This window comes from Bactrocera oleae, chromosome 5, assembly GCF_042242935.1.
Source record: "Bactrocera oleae isolate idBacOlea1 chromosome 5, idBacOlea1, whole genome shotgun sequence".
NCBI classification, from domain to species: domain Eukaryota; kingdom Metazoa; phylum Arthropoda; class Insecta; order Diptera; family Tephritidae; genus Bactrocera; species Bactrocera oleae.
The window spans coordinates 14455780-14476894 of NC_091539.1; the positions used below are offsets into that span (position 1 = coordinate 14455780).

General features: G+C 34.1%; 4 protein-coding genes across 4 annotated transcripts; 1 reads left to right on the plus strand and 3 right to left on the minus strand.

Moving 5' to 3' along the window:
- Positions 1 to 2338: 2338 nt before the first annotated feature.
- On the minus strand, positions 2339 to 6771 carry LOC106622128 (serine protease Hayan). The gene is given in 4 exon segments (XM_036371272.2): positions 2339 to 4171; positions 4256 to 4421; positions 4503 to 4812; positions 6767 to 6771. Coding segments are annotated over 4 exon segments (810 nt in total). The 3' UTR covers positions 2339 to 3842.
- Positions 6772 to 11964: 5193 nt separating this feature from the next.
- On the plus strand, positions 11965 to 12733 carry mRpL49 (mitochondrial ribosomal protein L49). The gene is made up of 2 exons (XM_036371275.2): positions 11965 to 12120; positions 12175 to 12733. The coding sequence occupies exons 1-2, from the start codon at positions 12043 to 12045 to the stop codon at positions 12652 to 12654; spliced, it is 558 nt and encodes a 185-aa protein (XP_036227168.1). The 5' UTR covers positions 11965 to 12042; the 3' UTR covers positions 12655 to 12733.
- Brms1 (breast cancer metastasis-suppressor 1-like protein) lies at positions 12707 to 14411 on the minus strand. Its single transcript, XM_014241220.3, has 3 exons — positions 14065 to 14411; positions 13747 to 13991; positions 12707 to 13316 (listed from the first exon to the last, which is right to left on the minus strand). The coding sequence occupies exons 1-3, from the start codon at positions 14252 to 14254 to the stop codon at positions 13035 to 13037; spliced, it is 717 nt and encodes a 238-aa protein (XP_014096695.1). The 5' UTR covers positions 14255 to 14411; the 3' UTR covers positions 12707 to 13034.
- A 2673-nt stretch (positions 14412 to 17084) lies between these two features.
- On the minus strand, positions 17085 to 20009 carry LOC106622129 (Odorant-binding protein 19a). The gene is made up of 4 exons (XM_014241216.3): positions 19822 to 20009; positions 18683 to 18761; positions 17475 to 17563; positions 17085 to 17402 (listed from the first exon to the last, which is right to left on the minus strand). Exons 1-4 carry the CDS (start codon positions 19900 to 19902, stop codon positions 17205 to 17207), a joined length of 447 nt encoding a protein of 148 aa, XP_014096691.2. The 5' UTR covers positions 19903 to 20009; the 3' UTR covers positions 17085 to 17204.
- Positions 20010 to 21115: the final 1106 nt, after the last annotated feature.

Genomic DNA, 21115 nt, shown 5'->3' on the forward strand with positions numbered 1-21115 from the left:
TAATACATCTCATAATAGATGATTCTCTGCCAATCTCACCAAACACATAGTAAAACCATCCTCACAGTCAATTTTAACTTGGTCACCATTTGCGCCGACTCAGGGCGATTCAACCACGACCATTTTCTTTTGATCGGCAACGTTACTTTATTTCAGCAGTAACCCTTCGCTTCATAAATGGATTGATTTTGTTGCTATTCCTCATCGATTCCTAGATGGAAATTGGATCCATCAGGTTCTTTTACGTCAACTGGTGTGACATCCATACATCGAGCTTCGAGCTATTAGGCAATAGAAAGAGTTCTTACCGATTGTGCATGATTGGCTATAAAAATATTAGGACCACAAACACTATTTAAAATTTCAAACGCCTGGCTGTCGTTTTCTCCTTTATTGAAGAAAGCGATGTTCCGCATACTCTCTTGTATCAGTTCAACTCAACAGTTGTTACTGCTTTTGCATGTACATTTGTTTACATGAGAGCAACGTGCACAGATAGCGCGCAGATAAATGGCAAAGAAAGCTACACTTTATATATTCTCTATATATTTATACCCTGAACAGGGTATATTAAGTTTGTCACGAAGTTTGTAACACCTAGAAGAGAACGTCGGAGAATCTATAAAATATATTCATAAATCATCAGCATGATGAGCTGAGTTGAATTAGCCATGTCCGTATGTCTGAAAATATACAAACTAGTCCCTCAGTTTTTAAGCTATCAATCTGAAATTTTGCACCTGTCCTTTTCTCACAAATAAGCTGCTCATTTGTCGGAACGGCCGATATCGGACCACTATAGCATATAGCTGCCATACAAACTGAACAAACGGAATCAAGGTATTGTATGGAAAACTCTTTCATTTGACAAAGTATATTCACGAAACTTGACATGGATTATTATTTAAGGCAATAATGCAATATCCCAAGAAATTGTATAGATCGGATGACTATAGCATACAGCTGCCATACAAACTTAACAATCGCAATGAAGTGCTATAGTATGGAAAACTGTTTTATTTGACGAGATATCTTCACGAAACTTGGCATGAATTATTATTTAAGGCAATAATGTAATCGCCGAAGAAATTGTATAGATTGGGTAACTATAGCATATAGCTTTCATATTAACTGAACGATTGGGGTAAAGTGCTTGCCAGGAAAATTTGTTTATTTGACGAGGTATCTTCACGAAATTAGGGACGAGTTATCGCTTAAGGCAACAAATTATTCTCCGCAGAAATTGGTCTGATCAGAACACTATATCATATAGCTGCCATACAAATTGAACGTTCGGAATCAAGTTCTTGTAAGGAGCCGTTGTATTTGTAAAGGCTGTTATAGTTTCGGTGCAACCGAAGTTAACGTTTTCTCTTTTTTTTATTCCTTAATGAAATTTGCCTTTACTTAGTTTTATAACTATAGCAGTTGCAAAAATGTCTGACTATGATTTGAGCTGCATTTGCTTTGAATAAATTTATGATTTTTGGAATTTTAGTAAATACTGTAATTATATACCTATATAAGTCTACACTTGAGATGAAATCACTTAAGAAAACACTTAGATAGTATCGCCTGCATCGCTCGTTGTGTACGATAGTATGTGTTTGCCAATTGCAAATTAATAATAGGGGTATTCACACCAGCTTTGTTAATTCAATATTCGCTAGTTCTTTATGCGCATTTTGTTTGTGTAAAATTAACGGGCTATCGTTTTACCGAGTGACGAAATACCAGCTATGTGTTTAGCGGTGTTGCCTAAAAAGTTCATGTGATTCATTGTGAAAAAATACATTTTCTGCGCGCTAAAAATAATTTTAGAAAAATTTTTCACAAATAAGTTTTTAATAAAATTGAATCAGTTATTTAAGAACAAAATATACCACACTATTGAGATGGAGCAAAAGGTGTGTTCACAGTTAAGTTTTTTAACGAAGTATCAACTGACGAATTAATAGATAAACATGTTCGTTCTGAATACCTGTAATGTGTTTCATAATTTTGTTTCCTATAACAACCAATACAAACTGATTTCAAGAAGCTGTAAAGGTGACGCCAGCTCATTTTGCTATATTTGCGACGAATTTGTTAAAATGAGAAAGAAAGATTTGATGATTTAGGTAAAAATCTAAAGATTTGTGAAGCACATCAAGCTTTCCTCAATGTATCTATTGAAATTTAGAACAAAAAAGGGCTCACCATGAGCCATGTAACTCTTGAAAATATATTATGGATGGTGAATTTATTTGCTTTTTTTTATAATAATTTTACAACAGACGTCGGCAGGCCATTATTCGCTCGCGCACTGCTTGTCGTTTCTGTAACAGTTCCAATATAACTCTCTTCTTATTCTTTGCATACCAACAAATTAGGAATAATATCAAGAGTGAGCCACTAAGCCGCCGTAGAGAGTTCTGCAGAATCGAAATTACAAATACGAAACTGAGTCGAAAAATAAATTGCATTATATTATATAATATATAGGGGTGATTACTTTGAAGGGGACAAAATAGATAATCATGATTAAATAAAGACTTTCTTAAGAAATACAAAATTCGCGATACTTTTTGAACAAACATTGTATATTCGCGAATTGATCCCTCAGTTATTGAGATATTGTTTTGAAATTTTGCACACGTTCTTTTCTTCCAAACAAGCGCTTGCTTGTCGGAATCGCCGATATTTGACTAGCATCTAGTGGTTATACAAACTGAAAAATCGGAATCTTCTATGAAAAACTTTTAAAGTTAAAGAGATATCTTCTAGAAATTTGACATGGTTTATTGTCTATGACAACGGTGAAATCTCCGTGAAAATTGTACAGATCGGACAACTATAGCATATAGCTGCCTTCACGAAATGTGGCATGGATTATTATTTAAGGCAAAAATGCAATATCCCAAGAAATTGTAGAGATCGAATGACTATGGCATATAGCTGCCATATTAACTGAACGATCGGACTAAGTGCTTTCATGGAAAACTTTTTCATTTGACGAGGTATCTTCACGAAATTAGGCATGAGTTATTGCTTAAGACAACAATGTATTCTCCGCAGAAATTGTTCAGATCAGATCACTATATCATATAGCTGTCATACAAATTGAACGATCGCAATCAAGTCCTTGTATGGAGGCTTTGGCTTTGTATTATAGCTTCGGTGCAACCGAAGTTAACGTTTGTTCTTGTTTTATATTATTTTTACCTGATTGATTTTACTTTACTTTTATATTGGTTAAGGGAGGAGATATATTAATACAACTATTTTAGAAGGTAATTGGTACCGAAACAGAGTGAAATCTTCTCTAGCTCTTATTTATCTAGTTTACTAAATTATACTAGTCCATATTAGGTAAAATACTTTACATAAAGTAAATTAGCATTTTGGATATACCACGCGGTATTAATTAAGGGTTAAATGAATGTCAATCAATGTTGAAAGCAATCAATGTAGTGACGAGTTTCATTCCAAAACATGGTTGCATCTCAATAAATACAATAAATAATAAGTTGTGTTTAATTCCACTTAAAGGAAGGTTTCTACAGTATATTCACCCAATTAAACCCGTTTATAAAATCTTAAGGAAAAGCACAAAAATTGACAATAAACTCGATTCTATTTTTTCAAGAAAAAAAAAACTAAATTCCTTAAGAAATGCAAACTTGGTACATATTTACGTTTGATCTTATTTTCCTTAGGACGCCCAAACTATTATAAAATCTTAAGGAAAAGCACAAAAATTGACAATAAACTCGATTCTATTTTTTCAAGAAAAAAAAAAAAAAACTAAATTCCTTAAGAAATGCAAACTTGGTACATATTTACGTTTGATCTTATTTTCCTTAGGACGCCCAAACTACACTCTCAATGAAATCTTAATACTCGGATACTCTAGTAAGCACGGTCGGCACTTGGGATTGACAGCGTATAACAAAGGAATCTATGCCGACGAGTCGGTATTTATTTAATCTTGCATCTTCCACTATGACCATAGGTCCACTAGCACTAATACACTCATCTCCCGATTGATTAACATCTTGTGCACACAATTGCGTTGTCCGAATACCATCTGCAATAAACCGGTTAACATATTTACTATAAGCATCTTGACACAATGGTATCGGAAGTATCCGTACGCGTACTGCACCCACAATTAGTTGACCATTGACACCTAGAACGACGAAATTTTATTAAAACTTAATAGAGATAATTAAAATAAAATCAAATATTAGAAAGTTTGTATAAAATGTCATACCCCAACGCGTGGCATACAGCTCAGTATTGTTTAACGGAATTGCTGCCGCGGTAAATAAGCAAACGGTATACACGAAAGAGGAATAATTAACGTCACTATACAATTCTACCAAACCGATATCTTTGTAAGCAGAAGCTCGTGTATAGTTGGGATGCACATGAATGGCCTTAAAAATTTTACTTTAAATACTTAAATGTTTGATATGGTGTATATATATGTATGAATGTATATATGTATATGTATTTACTTTGATTTTCTTCTCTACCATGCCACTACTATGTTCCACATTGTCAAGGTTTGTAATACCCAGTCACACAATCACAGGTTCGACGTCTGTTATACAATGAGCAGCGGTTAGCACGAAACGTTTATCAATTAAGGCGCCACTATATGGAAATGTGATATTCTCGTTTTCCTCTTGATGACCAATGAGTGCCATGTAGGGATATTTTCCAGGCGCAACGGCACTACCTTCGGTCGTCTGCGGTATCAAATTGGGTTGTAGTCCATTATCTAATGCCTCACAGGCTAAAAATTTCCTTAATTTTCCATAAGTACTTTTTTATATACATAAAAACGTATGTATAATATATATGTATATAGTAAATTTGTATGTAACAATAACTGTGCATAAATATATCGCATCTATTTACGTGATTATTCAAAATATAAAATAGCAAATGGCAAATATTAAATTATTTATGTTGATGTTAGCATGTCTCACTTATTACAATGCCACCGATTGAGCCGAATTTAATCTGAGGCTTCATATTTATAGCAAGAGTTATGTACTTATGTAAACATATATAGTATATATATATATATATATAGTATATATTCACGTGAAAGTAGATGTGCATATTATTTCTGCTGATGATAAGAATAAAAGAATAACGTCGCCAACGATTTAATAGTAACAAGAATGTGAAGTACACACAAAGTTCCATAAAATTAAATTATTAATAAACGCGAATGTATAAAACAAGAAAAGTTCTTTCAAATTTATTTAAAAACAAAAAAAAAATTTCATTTTCGGTTGCACCGATGTTATAATACCCTTCACAGGTGCAGTTTTTGTAGCACAAAAGAATATAAGCAGGTAAATAGATCTTTATCTTGATTTTTATCGCTCGGTTTGTATAGCAGCTATATTACGGTGGGTCAAAAAAACGAATGTTTTTTTTTGCTTGGAAATCTGAAAACATCGTTTGATTTGAGCTCTTAATTGTACCGGGAAAGTCTTCCGCCTTACAGTTTTCTTTTTTTTTATACATAAGATAGAAAAATTCATATCTTGCTTCCAACTACTTGAAAAAATATTTCCTTTTGTGGACTTTTCAAAAAAGGTCTGTTAACATTTTTTTGTAAACCCAACTGTTTGAAAGATATTAACGATTCGTCGACTCGTTTTTCAGAACATTCATTTCCACTCGGAATTCATTTTGAAAAAAACAAAAATGTGGAAATTAATTAGTGTAAGTGAAATATAGAACACCGAATGTCGGATTGAAAGTGGATGCACAACCTGCCTGAATACCTTACTTGTAGAAATATTCTCCGAATCTTTGAAGTAAATCTAACAAATACTTTTCGAGTTATTCAATAATTAGCAATGATTTCTTATGCGCTCTAGAACGTTCGTGTAAAATTTCAAATACATTTTTCTTAAAATGGTGTTTTTTGAGCTGGTGACCACTGGAGCTCGAAAACCGCTCGGTACATTTTAGTGCAATTTATGTTTATAGCTTATTGTTTGAAAACATGAAAAACTAGTGCCAGATCGAAGTATTTTTTTTAATAACACTTCTCTAAATTGTTTATATACATTTATATATTAATAAATAAAAAGTGAAATTTTTTTCGCAAAAAGAGGAAACAAATACAGTAATGAAAACATACATTGAATAAAAAGAGAAAGATTATTATTAACCGGGCGTTTCTTATATACCTGTCTCTACGAGCATCCGTCAAATTTACGGCTGGATGAAAATACGTATTTATTTAAAAAAAATTAACAATATTAGGCTTTACGTAAAAATAAAATATTAATAAGTCAAATATTTTTTTAAGTTATTACGGAAATGATAATAATATAAAGGCTCTTTTATGCATTTTCTGCATACGATATTTTTACAATATCTGCTTCTATTGTTATTACAATAGCCCGATTGTCAACTTTTTCGCACTCGTGATGTTGAAAGTGCCTGATCTGAAACGTCTGAACTGTGACGAATGTTCTCCAGCTAAAGAAAATATAAATTCCTTTCTGGATATATTTGTTCTGGTACACTCTTTCTACAATATCCATACGTTTATCGCTGACAAATCTGAAATAAAATAATATTTATTATAAAATGTAATAGTTTCTGGAACACATTTTCTATTGTTTTCTATCTGTATATTTCTATGCTTGGTGCTTAGTTCTTAGTGCTTGGTTCGTTTATCAAAACGTATAAATCTCAGAATTTGTATAAGTCTATCTCTGGTCACTGTGTCTCGGAAAAAAATTACCCCATTTTTTGGGCCATAGATGAGACAATTTCAATGATCTTACTTCGTAAGAGCCCCGGGCATATAGTATTGCTAGAAAACTACGTTATTAAGAAACTGTAATTTTCCAGTCTTTCTTCAAAACTCGACGTGCCTCGGTTTCGGTGCAGTCTTTTATATGTTTCATAATATGAGCGGCAATTATTAATTCAAAAGCACTAGTTACACAACCCGACATAATATTTATTTTTGCGTAACCAAATAATGTATAAATTCTTTAGAAGAAATGATTAGTTTACGATGCAAAACGGTTGAAATCGGTTAAGCGGTTTTCGAGATATTTCATTGCAAAGTTTGAGTTCCGTCAAATTTTCGGGTTCCGTAAACCTAGTTTAATAACCTTTGATATCTATCAGTTATGTTAGCTTCAACTAATGATGATTGTGGACTTATTGATAACGATGTATTGAATCGCATCGCTAGTGAAAAAAAATTTTATCATAGTTTTGACACAATTATTTGCGAGGATAATAGCTAGGTGGGTAACTTTTATGTAGAATTTTCTAATAATTTGATTGCCACTCCATAAGTTGGAGCTCAAAATAAATGCGGTAGTATTGTTGATTCGAAATTTAAATACGCAGCAAGTTCACTGGAGTTGCGTGATTCCACGCATATACTTGACGTATTCAGAGACTGCAATGCCACTTAATTTTCAAAGAACACAGTTTTCAGTCACCACCGCATTTGCTATGACAACAAATCCCAAGGACAGACATTTGATAGAGTTAGAATATTGTTGAGAATATCTGTTTGTTCGCATGGCCAACTTTACGTTGCAGCCGGTAGAGTTATATCATTTGACGGGCTTAAATTTTATGTCAGTAATGATGGTGGATAGGGCCATTTGGCTAATGAAGAGAGGTTGTTTACGAAAAATATTGTTTACACTGAAGTTTTGAGAGCGTTGTAATATAAAATATAGAATTATTATCATACATAATTATCATTTTTGAAATAGTTCAGTTTAAAGGCTTTTCAATATTTTAATTTTTTCATTCGTTCATTTCCTAATTTCATTTCTTTGTTTCTTGCTTTCACTGCATGTAAACGATTTGATTTCGTGATGGCAGAGGTTAGGAATTTGTTTAACAATTTACGACGGGAGCAAGATGTTGTGCAAATTCGCATTGTCGAAATTGTGTTAAACAATGAACGTGATCAAGTGAAAATTCATTGATCAATAACTGTGATCAATTGAAGAATCAATGCGATATCACCTGAAGACCAAATGTACGCAACAGAAGACAAAATAATTTCTTTGTTTAAAATATTTCAAAATGAAGCATCAGTTCAAGACTTCATCGGTATTTTATTGAAACAATTCATCAATATTTTATACTAATTATTATTTATCTTTCACAAGTGCATACGTGGCCACATATGACGATAAAGTCAAATTGGCCGATTTGATTCGATTGTTCATTCAAGGAAGAATTAAGCTAAAGCCAGAAACAGAACAAATGATTTTGCACGAGAATGAATTATAAATTTTAATTTTTTCATAATATATTTTTGTAAATTTTTTCTACAACTTTCTTTAGATTTAGTTCACATTGTGTTCAAATTCTTCCATAAAAATTAAATACTATAAACATTGTTGATAAATTGTATGTTTTATTGGTCGAATTTCGACCACTGGCGACCCTAGTACTTTTAAAAATATGAAATCTATAACAATATACCTGCTGAACTTGCACTCATTTTCTTTCAAACTATCACGCCTAACTGAACTCAAATTTTAGACTTCACTTCGAGTTGCTAAATATTGAATGAAAAAATAAAAAAGAAACAGTACTTTGTTTCAAAACTAATAGTAGTAATATTCGTTAAAGATAAGTATGTATGTATGTATGAAGTCCAATGCAGACTGTACGACTAACAGTGAGCTATTCAGTAGGTCTGACTCCACTTCAGATGCTTCTATTGTACATTCGAATAGCTATGATACCTCCAAACATTCCTGCAAAGGTAATGGGGGCAGAGAAATTAACTGCTCTGAAAGCATGGCTGTCGAGAAAAAAACTTTCTAATACGTTAAACATTTTATTAACTATTTTCCCACTTACTGCTTCAATGTTTTTGAAGAATAAGTCAAATACGACGTAGTGTTTTATGCTCTCATCACATCTGTATTTTTTTTTTTTTGATGTTGTGGAGCAACTTTGTTTTGTACGATTTTGAAAATCAATTGTGTAAAAATAATAAGTCCATACATAGACTTTCAGTCAAAAATATTTTTTCAATTATACAAATTATATACGACAGTTAATAAGAAGATCTCAATCAAACATTTATTCATCGATCTAATCAATGAAAAAACAGTTCTTTTGAAATCTGTTGAATAGCATGATTAAGTTTTTGAACATGCAGCATAAAGTCCATCAATCTTCAATGATTTCGAACTCCTGCCTCTAGGCACAGTGTAGATAGTCCTGAAATCCTGCCCTGTGACGAGCATGATTGATGAAAATTTTTGATCCTTCCTAAAGCACTAAATGAACGTTCACCACTTGAAGCAGAAACGGGAATAGGGAAAAATATATTCAAAGCGATGCTAATATTTTAAAAAAGTCTTTCTAATTTTCTAGCGTTGCTCGCATTCAATAAGTTGTATGGAGTAAGACGGGTGATAGCAAAAGCGGGAAAATATTCATTTATCGATAATCACAACGTTTTTATAAATATTCGAAATAATCACCCATCTAAAGTATTCTAATTTTTAACTATTTTCCTAATTTGTTGGAAAATATGGGGCTCTTCGAAAACTCCGGGTTCGGGGAGAATAATTAGCAATTTTTTTTATTAAGATTGTCGTCTTTAGAGCAACACCTAGCAGCAGGTTTGCTCCGTATCCTTCTGACTCGTGCTGGGATCGGTCCAACCCGGGCCCCGAGGAATTCTTCCGCTGCATTTGCGCTAAAAGGCATCATCCAAACTCCACCTCAGTTAGGTGCAACACATGCAATGGATGGAGCTATCTTTAGACCTGTTCAGGCCCATAGGGAGTGGACCACAAGTTATGTGTTCGCACACTGCGCCGCCAGTCGAGTGGCGAAGAAAGGAACTCCACTCTTACAATTTAACTGCAACGGACTCCAGAGCAAGATCGAGAACATATGAGCACTTGTAAAAGCTCGCCGGATATTACCATCTCATTATAGCGATCGAGAAACCTACCGACTTTATTTCTGAGGGCAACCGCACCTTTGTTAACTTTAACAAAGCTAATTGGGTCGGCATCACAGAATTTACCGAGAGCACTTTAACCGCAATACTCATTTCTACGGACGTCATCGTAGGCGACCGTCAATTCCGAAATGTAATCGCTGCTTCTACCACTCGCTTTATATCAACGAGTGCGACACCTTATGCCATGCCGATCCCTGTGATCCCAACATGCTGATGCTAAAACATCTAGTCTCGACGGGAGTAAGCTATCTCACCAAGGTCTGCAACATGTCGCTGACCGTTCTTTAAATACCCGATGTGTGGAAAGTCGGAAGAGTGCCAACAAAGGGGAGTATTATCGACCGATAACTTTCGTTTCCCCAGTAGTGAAGACACTTGAGGTCTTGCTACTCCCAAAATTCACACACCACCTGAGTCTAATAGACCACTAGCATGGCTTTCGAAAAGTGCACAACACCACCACAACACTTAGCCCCATAAACGCCCACATAGTTCATGGTCTAAACCCCTAGCCACCCTGTGAGATGACGATCCTCGTATCGTTGGACTTATCAAAAGCTTTTGACACAATCAATTATGCAATGCTACTTGAGGACATCGAACAATCTGGGCTGAAGAGGTGGACTAACTAACTGAGCGGTCGGCATTCATTCGAACTGTTTCGAGGTCAAAATTCCAAGCTGCGAAGAATTAAACAGGGGGTCCCGAAGAAGGGTGTCCTCTCCCCACTGCTGTTTAACTTCTATGTTTCGAATGTAACCCGATCACCAGATGGAATTTCCATGACCTCGTACGCTGATGACTTATCGTGCAGTCAGGGCAATGGAATCGATGGCATGTGATTTAGCTGCAGGGAGCTTAACACTCTCCGCCACTAAATCCACAGCGACCATATACATTAAGTGGACGAGCGAGTACATTCTGGATCTAAACATTACAGTCGACGACGTTAAAATTTCGACTGTTAATAACCCTAAAATTTTAGGTGTTACATTTTATAGCCTGGTCTCCTTCACTCCTTACACGACCGCGATAACTGCCAAAGGACAGAGCCGCAACAAAATCCTCAAGTTGCTTGCCAGCAACTTATGGGGATAAGACAAAGAAACGTTGTCGGCAGCATACAAGGTAATCGGTCTTAAACTACACTGCACCGATATGGTCAACGGGATGTAGTGCAATGCAGACGAGGAAGTTTCAGATATCTCAGAAAACTGCATTTCGGACCATCACGGAATGCCTCTTGATGTCTCCAGCCGAATACCTACACAATGAGACACGTATGCTGCCGGTTAAGGAACACAACGAGCCTCTCCAAGCAGATTTTGTTGGGGTGTTTTCGTAAAAACCACCCCTGCAGTCGTCTGCTTGAAACCGAATCGCCTTCCAGGAGCATCAAGAGGTCTTTCCTTGATTACGTCGACGACATTGAACAGTACCAGTACCACTCATCGCAGACGAAATGCTAGATTTGCCACAAGAATCTAGAGTGACCCTTGCGCAACTTCGTTCTAGATACTGAAGCAGGTTAAACTCCTACCTATCCAGAATCGACGTCGATATACCAAATAAATGTCCACTCATTAAACATTCTCCCTATGATCCGAACCCCTCGAAACAGCTTGTTTCCTGGGCCTCCCGTTAGATGACAACCAAACTGAACCTTACCACCCAAACGGGGATTAGATAACCGCTACAACAACAACAACAACCCTTCTGAATGCTTCTTTGACGCATTTTATTTGTTGATTCGACCAGAGAAGGTAGATTTATAATATACATATATTATATAATATGAAAAAAACTAATAATCATCTGTACAGCGGCATCTATAAACAAGTTTACATAGAAATGACAGGTGTTGTTAGCTATTGAGCGCTATCTTTTGAGTAATAGTAGATTATGAAATCTTTCAGGCACCTCGTTATCGACTGATACAGCTGCAAGAACGTACGTTCTCTGCATCAACTAATTGCACTGCTTCAACTACTAGAACAGCTGATTGAGAAGTGAATTTAGTCAAACGTTGGACGAAACATACAATCATGGCGTCAACCCAAAAATTTTTGTTACAAATTTGCAAAAGCGCGCCTAATCTGCTAAACCTTTCCAGCAAATTACAGGTGAGCTACTTCATTAAGTGTATAATTATGCATACTTACTTTTTTTCATTGAAGCGCTTGCCGGCTAGTGCTTTCGTGCGACATTCTAATTATCTATCATCTCCACCATTGGGCCCCCGCGAGGAATATCCTGAGGTAGAGATCGTGCGTAATGCAACTGAATGGAAATATGTTGAACGTTTGTTACCCCAAAAAACGATTCCAAATCCTGTTAAAAAGGCAGAATACCCATCGGGATGGAAGCCACAGACCGCCGCTACACGACCAGATCTGAAATATTTTGTAACACGCACTAAAAATCACATGGTACCTGTGTACTTACATACAACCTTCCGTGGTCAACGACGTATTACCATTATTCGACGAATTCAGGGTGATATATGGGAGTTGGAGCGTGAATTGCGCGTTGTGGTAGAAAAAGCTAGAAATGGCAAACTATGCGCCAGTCGAGTAAATGAAATGAGTGGTCAAATACACTTTCATGGCGATTATGTAGATGTTATACGGGAACACCTCAAAGAGAATGGCTTTTAAGTTGTGAATTTTGTTACCTAATTTTGTCACTGGATTGAGTATAAATACAAAATTTAAAGTATGTTCTATAAAAGTACAACTATGCCATTTTTATTTTATAATGTTAATGTTATGTTTCTTATTTGTGGTGAATTGCGCTAGTACATAGTTAAGATATAGTTAGTTTAGCTTATGAGCGAAATGTTAAATCGAATTAGCTGAAGTGGCGAAATATAACATGTAAAATCGATTATGTAAGGATTATGTATATATGCCCTGAGAGAATTTAAATAATTAGAACCAACTTCATTACATACACATAAATTGTTAAATTTCAATTCATTTGATGATTTTATAACTAAAGGAAAACTAAGGACTATAGAATTGCAATTCGGCTTTTATCATACAGTCACAGAAGAGACTGAGGTCGCCGTAGATCGTTTGAGTGCTTTTCGTATAGCCGTCCAATCCTCCATAATATCTTCATCACGCAACATGTAAACAATGTAGGGACCAGTAACTGTAACAGCTTTTTTTCTCCCAGGACCACGCACTTTACTGGCCCGTCTATCAACAGCCCAATCTGACCAAGATATATCGACATTGTTACGATCTTCTTCCAGTCGTCGTATTCTTTCTATCAATTGCTCCTCTATCTGATCGATTGCTAATTGCTTTTCACTCTGAAATAATAGCAAAACATTAGATTTGAAGAAAATTGTTAAAGAAACTTTGAAATGTTATATTTAAAGAATATTTTGTGCAATTTTAAGTAGTTAGTATAAAAACATAATTAAGGAAATAAAAAAAATTTCAACATCTTCTTCAGTGAACTTTTGAAAACCACAACTAAATTAACCCAAGTGGAAATATTTGTTTCAAAATGCTTAGTTGTTTTTGTAACTGTACAAGGCGTCCGCTAAGATGTGCATATTTATGTCTCATACGGAATATTGTTGTTGTTGTGTAGCGGTGGAAATCGTTCCCTATATAATTTTGAGGAATACTGTTGGGTTGACAGTCCTTAGCCGGATATAAATCCAAGCCTTCTGACTTGCGTGGCTATGCGCCTTATACGAAATTGTAGAATATCAATTTGCAGGAAAATCTTACCTCGAAGTTTTGTATTGCAGCTTGTGCCTCAGACTGATACTTATGTTCAATGTTTTCTAACCGAAACTGACGCAGCTTTTCCGCAACTTCTACGCGGTTTTCGTAAGCCTTGTCTAATTCTCTCAAGGGAATTAAGTATTCCTCTGAACGTCCTTCGCGCACATCAGCAATCTGTTGTTCATTTTGTTTATATCGCTCTTGATAGTACTGTTCTCGTAATTGTTCAAATTGCAGTTCGAGGCTGGCTAGAAGTTAGTAATGTTGTAGTAAAAGCACGATATAATGTATACAAACATTTCAAAAACATATCATTAGTACCTAAATCCTGACAATATTCACTTCGGATTCTATCCATTTCGATAAAATCCATATCAGACGAATCGTCAGAGTCCATTTCGTTAGCTTCCTCGTCCGTTGATTCTCGGTTCTGGCTGGAATTGGAATGATCGGAATCGGCCCCAGACACATCCTCAACATCTGTCGCCTCCCCTTCATTTTTTGCAGGCATAGTGTTAGCGTTCAAAGCCCGACTTAACGAACAATTACTGGGAATACAAAAAACTTTAACAGTTATTTATGTAAACAACTTCGTTTATTGCAAATTTTGGTTAATGTTCCCCAAGTACTTTCGTGACTGTGCTACCTGCGATTGCTATGTTGTTGTGAACTACAGTCCAAACGTCAAAGATATTATGATAAATGTCAAATTGTGTGGAATGTGAAATGTATGTTTTATATGCCATATTGTCACATATAGATGTCGCCATAATTACGTAAAACTATTGAATGAATTAATTTGTTATTTTGGAAATGCTATATGCTTATATTTTTATATATAAAAATAACTTAAAAATGTTGCACCAATGGAATAGAATTGAATTATTCTAAATTCGAGATTATATTACAAAACACTTTTATAATTTGAACAAACAAATTTTATATTATTGTCTACATATAATTCAATTTTATTAAATCTATTATTAAAATATTAAGAAATATTTAAATTTTTTTTAGATAATTTTCGCTGATTCTATAAATGATCATAAACTATAAAAACGTGCAATTTCTCACAAAAATATCGTCTTTACCGTGCACATTTAAGAGAGTATGGCGCTCGTTTAATTTGCAGAGCTGAGAAGTGATAATAAGTAAGCTGAGGTGTAGCTAGATTTCTGTAGTACAGTAAAATTAAGTAACTACTAAAACTATCTGACACTTCTACCGGACAATAGCTAGGAAGTATGGATCATCAACCGATGCTTCGATGTTTTTGAAAAATGGACTTGTAAACTATGGATTCAATGATACAATCGAGTATATATTTAAGGTAGTCAAAGGCACGAGAACGAAATGAGAATTTTCAGTAATTTTTTTGCTATAAATATAGCATAATAATACAATGTTTTGACTTGAAGTCACGAAAATTTGAAAAAAAAAAGGGGGTAATTTCCAAAGTAGTAGCTGTCTGTTTTGACCCAGTTCCAAAAAAAGGCCTTTGCGGTAACAATCATAAGTCCTTGGAGATTCATCTAAAATCAATCGGATGGAAAAAATTAGTTTTATAAATAGATAATCCTGGGCCTGATAGAAGCTGTTTTTTTAAAATTAACAAAATGGCGGCCTCAGAAATTTTTTTTCTAAATTTTTGGGAAAAAATCAACAGTTAATTCGTCGATCAGGCACGAGTTTATTATGTATTCTAAAAGCTGTATAAATTTCATTAGAATCTACTGAGCGGTTTTCGAGTTACAGTTGCCACCAGTTCAAAAAACATAGTTTTGAGAAAAACGCATTTAAAGTTTCTTTGTCATTTGGCGAATAACTCAAAAAGTAATTATCGGATCAACTTGAAATTTTCAGAGAATACTTTTAAGATATTACACTTAACGAAAATGTAGAAACTAACCCCTTAAGAGTTTACAAAATAGGTTTGGAAAATTCCGTTCAGTAATCTTGGTATAAACCTAAACAGTAGTGATACAGTATTTCTGCTCACTAATCGAGTCTTTCTTAATTATTACACACGCACAGTTTAAACGAATATTAAGTTTTCCAAAAGTTTAAGGATATCATCAGCAACATTTTTTAAATTTATGCATATTAAATGATAACTGTATAATAAATAAAATATTATAATCAGTGCTTCAAATTGAGCAACACTTTATTTCCTTATTTTTTTTTAGCTATTGTAAAAGAATATTTCAAAAGCTTTTTAGAACGATATAGCTAACGAATCGTGCTACAAAAGAAAACCGTAATAACTTTTTTACTGTGTGAGTAATCGACTTACTTTTTTTATTTGGATTATTATTAATATTTTTTAAATGAATGCTTGGGCTGTTGCATCGTCAATTAAGGCAAATCTAAAAGTTCCGACTTGCAACTTATCGGAGCAACTTGAGTTAGCGGACGGTCATTACAACGGATATTTCATGATGACTTAAATTTGTTTCCGTACAAAATTCAAATAACAAGACGGTTAAACTTCGGTGACAATATTTTGCCCGGCAAAATCTGAGATGGTTTTTTTTAGTCATCAATTTTTACTATATTATAATTCACTGAAAACCGCGACATAGCAACACAATTTTAATTAATTCATTATTATTATTTTTTAATTTCTAAGCCCGGGACGGCCGAACGCTTAATTCGGAATCCGGACTGTCTTGGCCAAACCGGTACGAACTAAAATGAAATGGCCGAAGAAGACAATAACTTGAAAGATTGCCTGTTTATGTCTGATGAAGTGCATTTTGATCTAAACAAACAAAATTGCCGTATATGGAGTGAATCAAATTCAGAAATAATCCACGAGACGGAAGTTCACCCAGAACGAGTCACTGTGTAAGGTGCGCAGATTCATCAAGGTGTATTATCGGGCCATACTTCTTTGAAGAAAACGGTGTAACAGTAACCATCAATGTCACCGTTTTTTAAAGATATTGAATGAGTTTTTTTTTTACCCAGAACTGCACCGAAGACGTATTTCTTTCAATACCGTTTTGTTCCAGCAAGATTGAGCAACTGCACATTTGGCCAGACCGGTTATTGCGGAGCCAGAAATCTGGCTGAACAGAAGCAGTTAAATCAATAATTGAGGCAATCCCGACTTCAACCCGTAATGAATAATTTTCTAATTAGGTGTCGCATATGCGTGGCTGATTATGGAGGTTATTTACGGTCCATAATTTTTACAAATAATTAATTATATAAAATAAAATTTAATATCTATACAACAAAAAATAAATGTAATGCATTGATTAAAAAAGATATTAGGGTTGGTTTTTGTACCATGATTCGTGAGCCACCCTGTATAATAAACTTTTATACTAACAATATATTTTTGCAATTATTTTATTGGAAAATAATTCGAATGAAGATATTTTTTTTGATAATTTTTAATATAATTTTAAAGTAGAATTGCGACGTCTAACAATAAAAAGTAATAGCCAATCACTTTAAGGAAAAAGAAACATTGATATGTTGTCGCGCATACAAATTAGAAGGGCATAAGACGCGTCGCAATTGTTCTTTATTCCACTTGTTACATCTTTACATTTTGTTAGACCGTTGCGATAATCCTCCTTGTAATTGTCCGGCATCAGCAAATCGATTTGTTTCAATGCGCTTTCATACAGAAATTTGCCTTTCTTCATCTATAAGTGAGACACACAGAGCAGATTTTTAATTTATCAGATACCATATAACTTGCCAAACATTACTCATACCGTCTGCATCATTTCCATGATGCAATTAATATAACATTTTACGTCCTTCGTGTCTGGAACATTACCATCTTTGATGCCATCTGCCACTTCTGAAAATTAAAAAAATAATCAAATGAATGAGATAAATCGGGAGGAAGAAATAAGTAATGCTAAATTTATGATCAACACCAGAAACTAGATTTTAACTCACGGAACTATGAACAGCCCCTAATTTTCATCTAGTACACACCGTTTACCAATTTAATGTTAAATTGAGAAATATGTAGATGGTCCTTGGTAATCTCACAACAATGGTAAAGAGAAGAGGAAGGTAAATAGAAGTAAATTTAACTTCATTATCAATAGTGCTGCCACCTATGAAACCAAAAAAAATCTTACGAAACATAAGAAAGGGTGTAAATATTTTGATTCGAAAATTCATAAAAGCAGCAGAAGTCGATTTATTTCATAGTGTATGTAGTTATAAGCTTTTCAGACTAATTCTAGTGATAAAGGTCATAGGAAGCTGGGTTGAACATTCCCTATTTGTTAAGTCTCATTCGTCAGTTATAGGTAAAGATAAATAATATTACCCCAGTTTAAACTAAATTTTAAAATCTAGATTTTTTCTCATTTATTGTTAATGCAACCGCTTAGCGATTATTGCCTAGTCCATGACTGGTCAAAAATTTTGTAAGTAAGGGCAAGAGTCTTTCCAACGCAGATTAGTCTACCTTCTTCTCAAATAGCAAGAGCTAGAGCAGTACATACAGAAAGGAAACAGGGTAGTCACAAAACAAAATTTTGAATAATTTGAAGCCTCTTTGGCTCTCTAACTGTGCAGGAAAGTCATTTACATAATAGAGTGACAAATCTTGAGGGTATTTTACATATTATCTTATTATATACAAGGAGTATGAATATACTTGTACTACTATGTTAACATAGGATGAAACTTATTCTGATACAAATGGTATTGGTCATCTTGTATACAAAAAATAAAAAGTGTAACCAATGCTGGACTATAATAATTGATATTAAAAACTATGAAATCTGCGTGTGTAAATATATTAAAAAAAAACATTTTTTAGACTTACACATTTGTACATGTCTAAATGATTATTCTACAGAAAGATAACCCATGAAAAGTTCATTTTAGTCATTCTGGCTACACCATAAATTATAATTGTACAATTTATACATTTTTAAGGCATCATAAATATTATTACCTGGTGATACTTTATTAAATTTTGGCAAACAGACATCTCGCATCAGCTTTCCAGCAGATATCATTTGCTCCTCCGTAGCCTGGAAATACATAGTAACATAGATATTCTTATTAAAAATTTAAATGAGAAGCAAATCGATTAGGTGGAAACCCTGATTTGTAAGCTTTAATAACACTTCAAAATCATCCCATATTTAAAATTCTATATAGACCCAAATGGAATTTATAGCGACAACTTTGACTCCAACTTTTAACTAGTCAGCTAATTTCTATTCCTTGAGCTTAATATTAGAAATATGATCCACGAGCGAAAAGCCGTACTCGTTTCAAATACCGGTATTCTCGTCTCCAAAAGACGATTTCCTCGTCTCTAAAAACATATTTTCCCATTACCTATGTAAATAAACAAGAAAAAACATCAACTTCGGTTGCACCTAACCGAAAATACCCTTCACAAATACAAATGGTTCCATTCAAGAACTGGATTTTGATCGATTACTATATGCTACAGTGCTTTTGTATACACACAGGAAAGGTCTTCATATCATGACCTGATGAGATGTAGATATTCTAAATTTGATTGTAGACTTAGCAGTAGAGTTATCTAAATAGTTCAACTGATATGACATCAAAACGGAGTCCAGATTTGAGAAATAACATGTGATAAGTCAAAATTTGTCAACGATTTAAGTCGAAGTTAGCACAGACTATCAGTACATTTTTTTGAGGTTGTTCCAGACTCCGGGAAAATGCGCTTATTTTCTCTGGATGCCTAAGTGTCCGTTCTTGCTTTGGTTCTCTAAAGATCATAGCCTACATGCTTGAAGATTTATATGAGATCAGAATATATTTTGAGGCACTTTTGTCAGTTTTAGGTTGTTTTAGGACGGGAGCGGCTGGAAAAATTTGTGTGAATTTTTTTGCATTGAGTTGAACATCGGTTAATTTTTTAATACAATTCTAACTATAGTGCATCAAAAAATAAGGCGCAATAACAATTTTAACTGTAAGCTGGGCACCATTTCTTGTACGAGAGCAGATAACATTATCCGTGAAGTTTTAGCGTAGAATATTTCTTTTATATATGATATTAGTTAACACAATAGACATATTCAAAAATATTCCAAGGTCCACACTCACACCGCCAGAAACTTGATCCGAATATAAAACCAACGCGATGAATACGGTAGCAAGGACGAAAGGATTTATTTTTTTCAACATAATTAATGAAGCGATTCACTTTTGCTATCCTCGCGAAAAATTTTATATCGAATAAAAACGCAACTTGCTTTGATTGATTGATCGAGAATATATCAAATACTTAATATCAACACCAGCAACTTTCTTTTATATCTTGACATGATATGTACATATGTATATTGAGGTAAAAGCACAGATATGTTAAGTGTAGGTAGTATATAATTTATGCGTCACATACATGTACATTTATATTATATATATATATATATATATATATATACACAGTTTACTATAGACAGCGAACAAGTGAGTAAAGAGCCAACCAATTGATATGTTGCGAGAATAGGCCGGACAATCGGACATGTACAATCGTACAAAAAAGGCGGAAAAGGTAAAGTCGGGTGGAAACGAACATTAAATACTTTAAGAAATGGTATCCATAGACTTTATATGTAGTGAAGTCTACAAGAATTTATTACAAAGAAGAAAATCAGTGAATTTATTAGCAATCAATAATCATTATTAGACGAATTTATGAAAAACTTAGTTAGATGTATTTACATATCGTCTGAGATATCCACATTAAAATAAAACAGGAAAACGGAATTTTTTACATCTTAAGTTAGCTGAGATTTTAATTTTTAGCTTATCGACAAGAAATCAACAAACAAATCTTCCTTGCTCATACAAAATTTATCATGGCAGTCAATATAATATAGTATTTTTTCCGTTGACGGATCAAAACTTCAAAATCGAAATAACCTAAATTTTTACGTTTTTCTTAAGCGTAATATGCTCACTTTTTAAGGGATAGCATATACAGACCAATAAATAATTTTCATAATCTATATATATATGACAAGTTGGCTGATAGCGCTTATTATACCCTAAACATGTTTGCCAATAAGTTTGTAACACCCGGAAAGAAACGTCGACGTATAAAGTATATACTACATATATAAAGGCCCAGCGTGACGAGCTGAGTCAATTTAGCCATGTCCGTCTGGCTGTCTATTTGTTCGTCCGTCTCTCTGTACTCGTATATAGCGAACTACATAACGGACTACAATAGCATGTAGCTGCCATACAAACGGACCGATCAAAATCAAGTCATTGTATGGAAAAATGTTTCTCTTGACAAGATGTCTTCACGAAATTTGGCATGAATTATTATCTAAGGCAACGTTAAAAATTGTTCAGAATGAATCGCTGCGATTATAGTTTCGATGCAGCC

Coding starts and splice junctions, on each gene's coding strand:
- mRpL49 (XM_036371275.2), top strand. CDS start 12,043: ATGGCGTCAACCCAAAAATTTTTGTTACAAATTTGCAAAAGCGCGCCT. Junction 12,121..12,174: donor ACCTTTCCAGCAAATTACAG/GTGAGCTACTTC, acceptor TTTTCATTGAAG/CGCTTGCCGGCTAGTGCTTT.
- Brms1 (XM_014241220.3), bottom strand. CDS start 14,254: ATGCCTGCAAAAAATGAAGGGGAGGCGACAGATGTTGAGGATGTGTCT. Junction 13,992..14,064: donor TGAATATTGTCAGGATTTAG/GTACTAATGATA, acceptor ACTAACTTCTAG/CCAGCCTCGAACTGCAATTT. Junction 13,317..13,746: donor CTGCAATACAAAACTTCGAG/GTAAGATTTTCC, acceptor CTATTATTTCAG/AGTGAAAAGCAATTAGCAAT.
- LOC106622129 (XM_014241216.3), bottom strand. CDS start 19,902: ATGTTGAAAAAAATAAATCCTTTCGTCCTTGCTACCGTATTCATCGCG. Junction 17,564..18,682: donor ATTTAATAAAGTATCACCAG/GTAATAATATTT, acceptor TTTAATTTTCAG/AAGTGGCAGATGGCATCAAA. Junction 17,403..17,474: donor TCATGGAAATGATGCAGACG/GTATGAGTAATG, acceptor TCTCACTTATAG/ATGAAGAAAGGCAAATTTCT.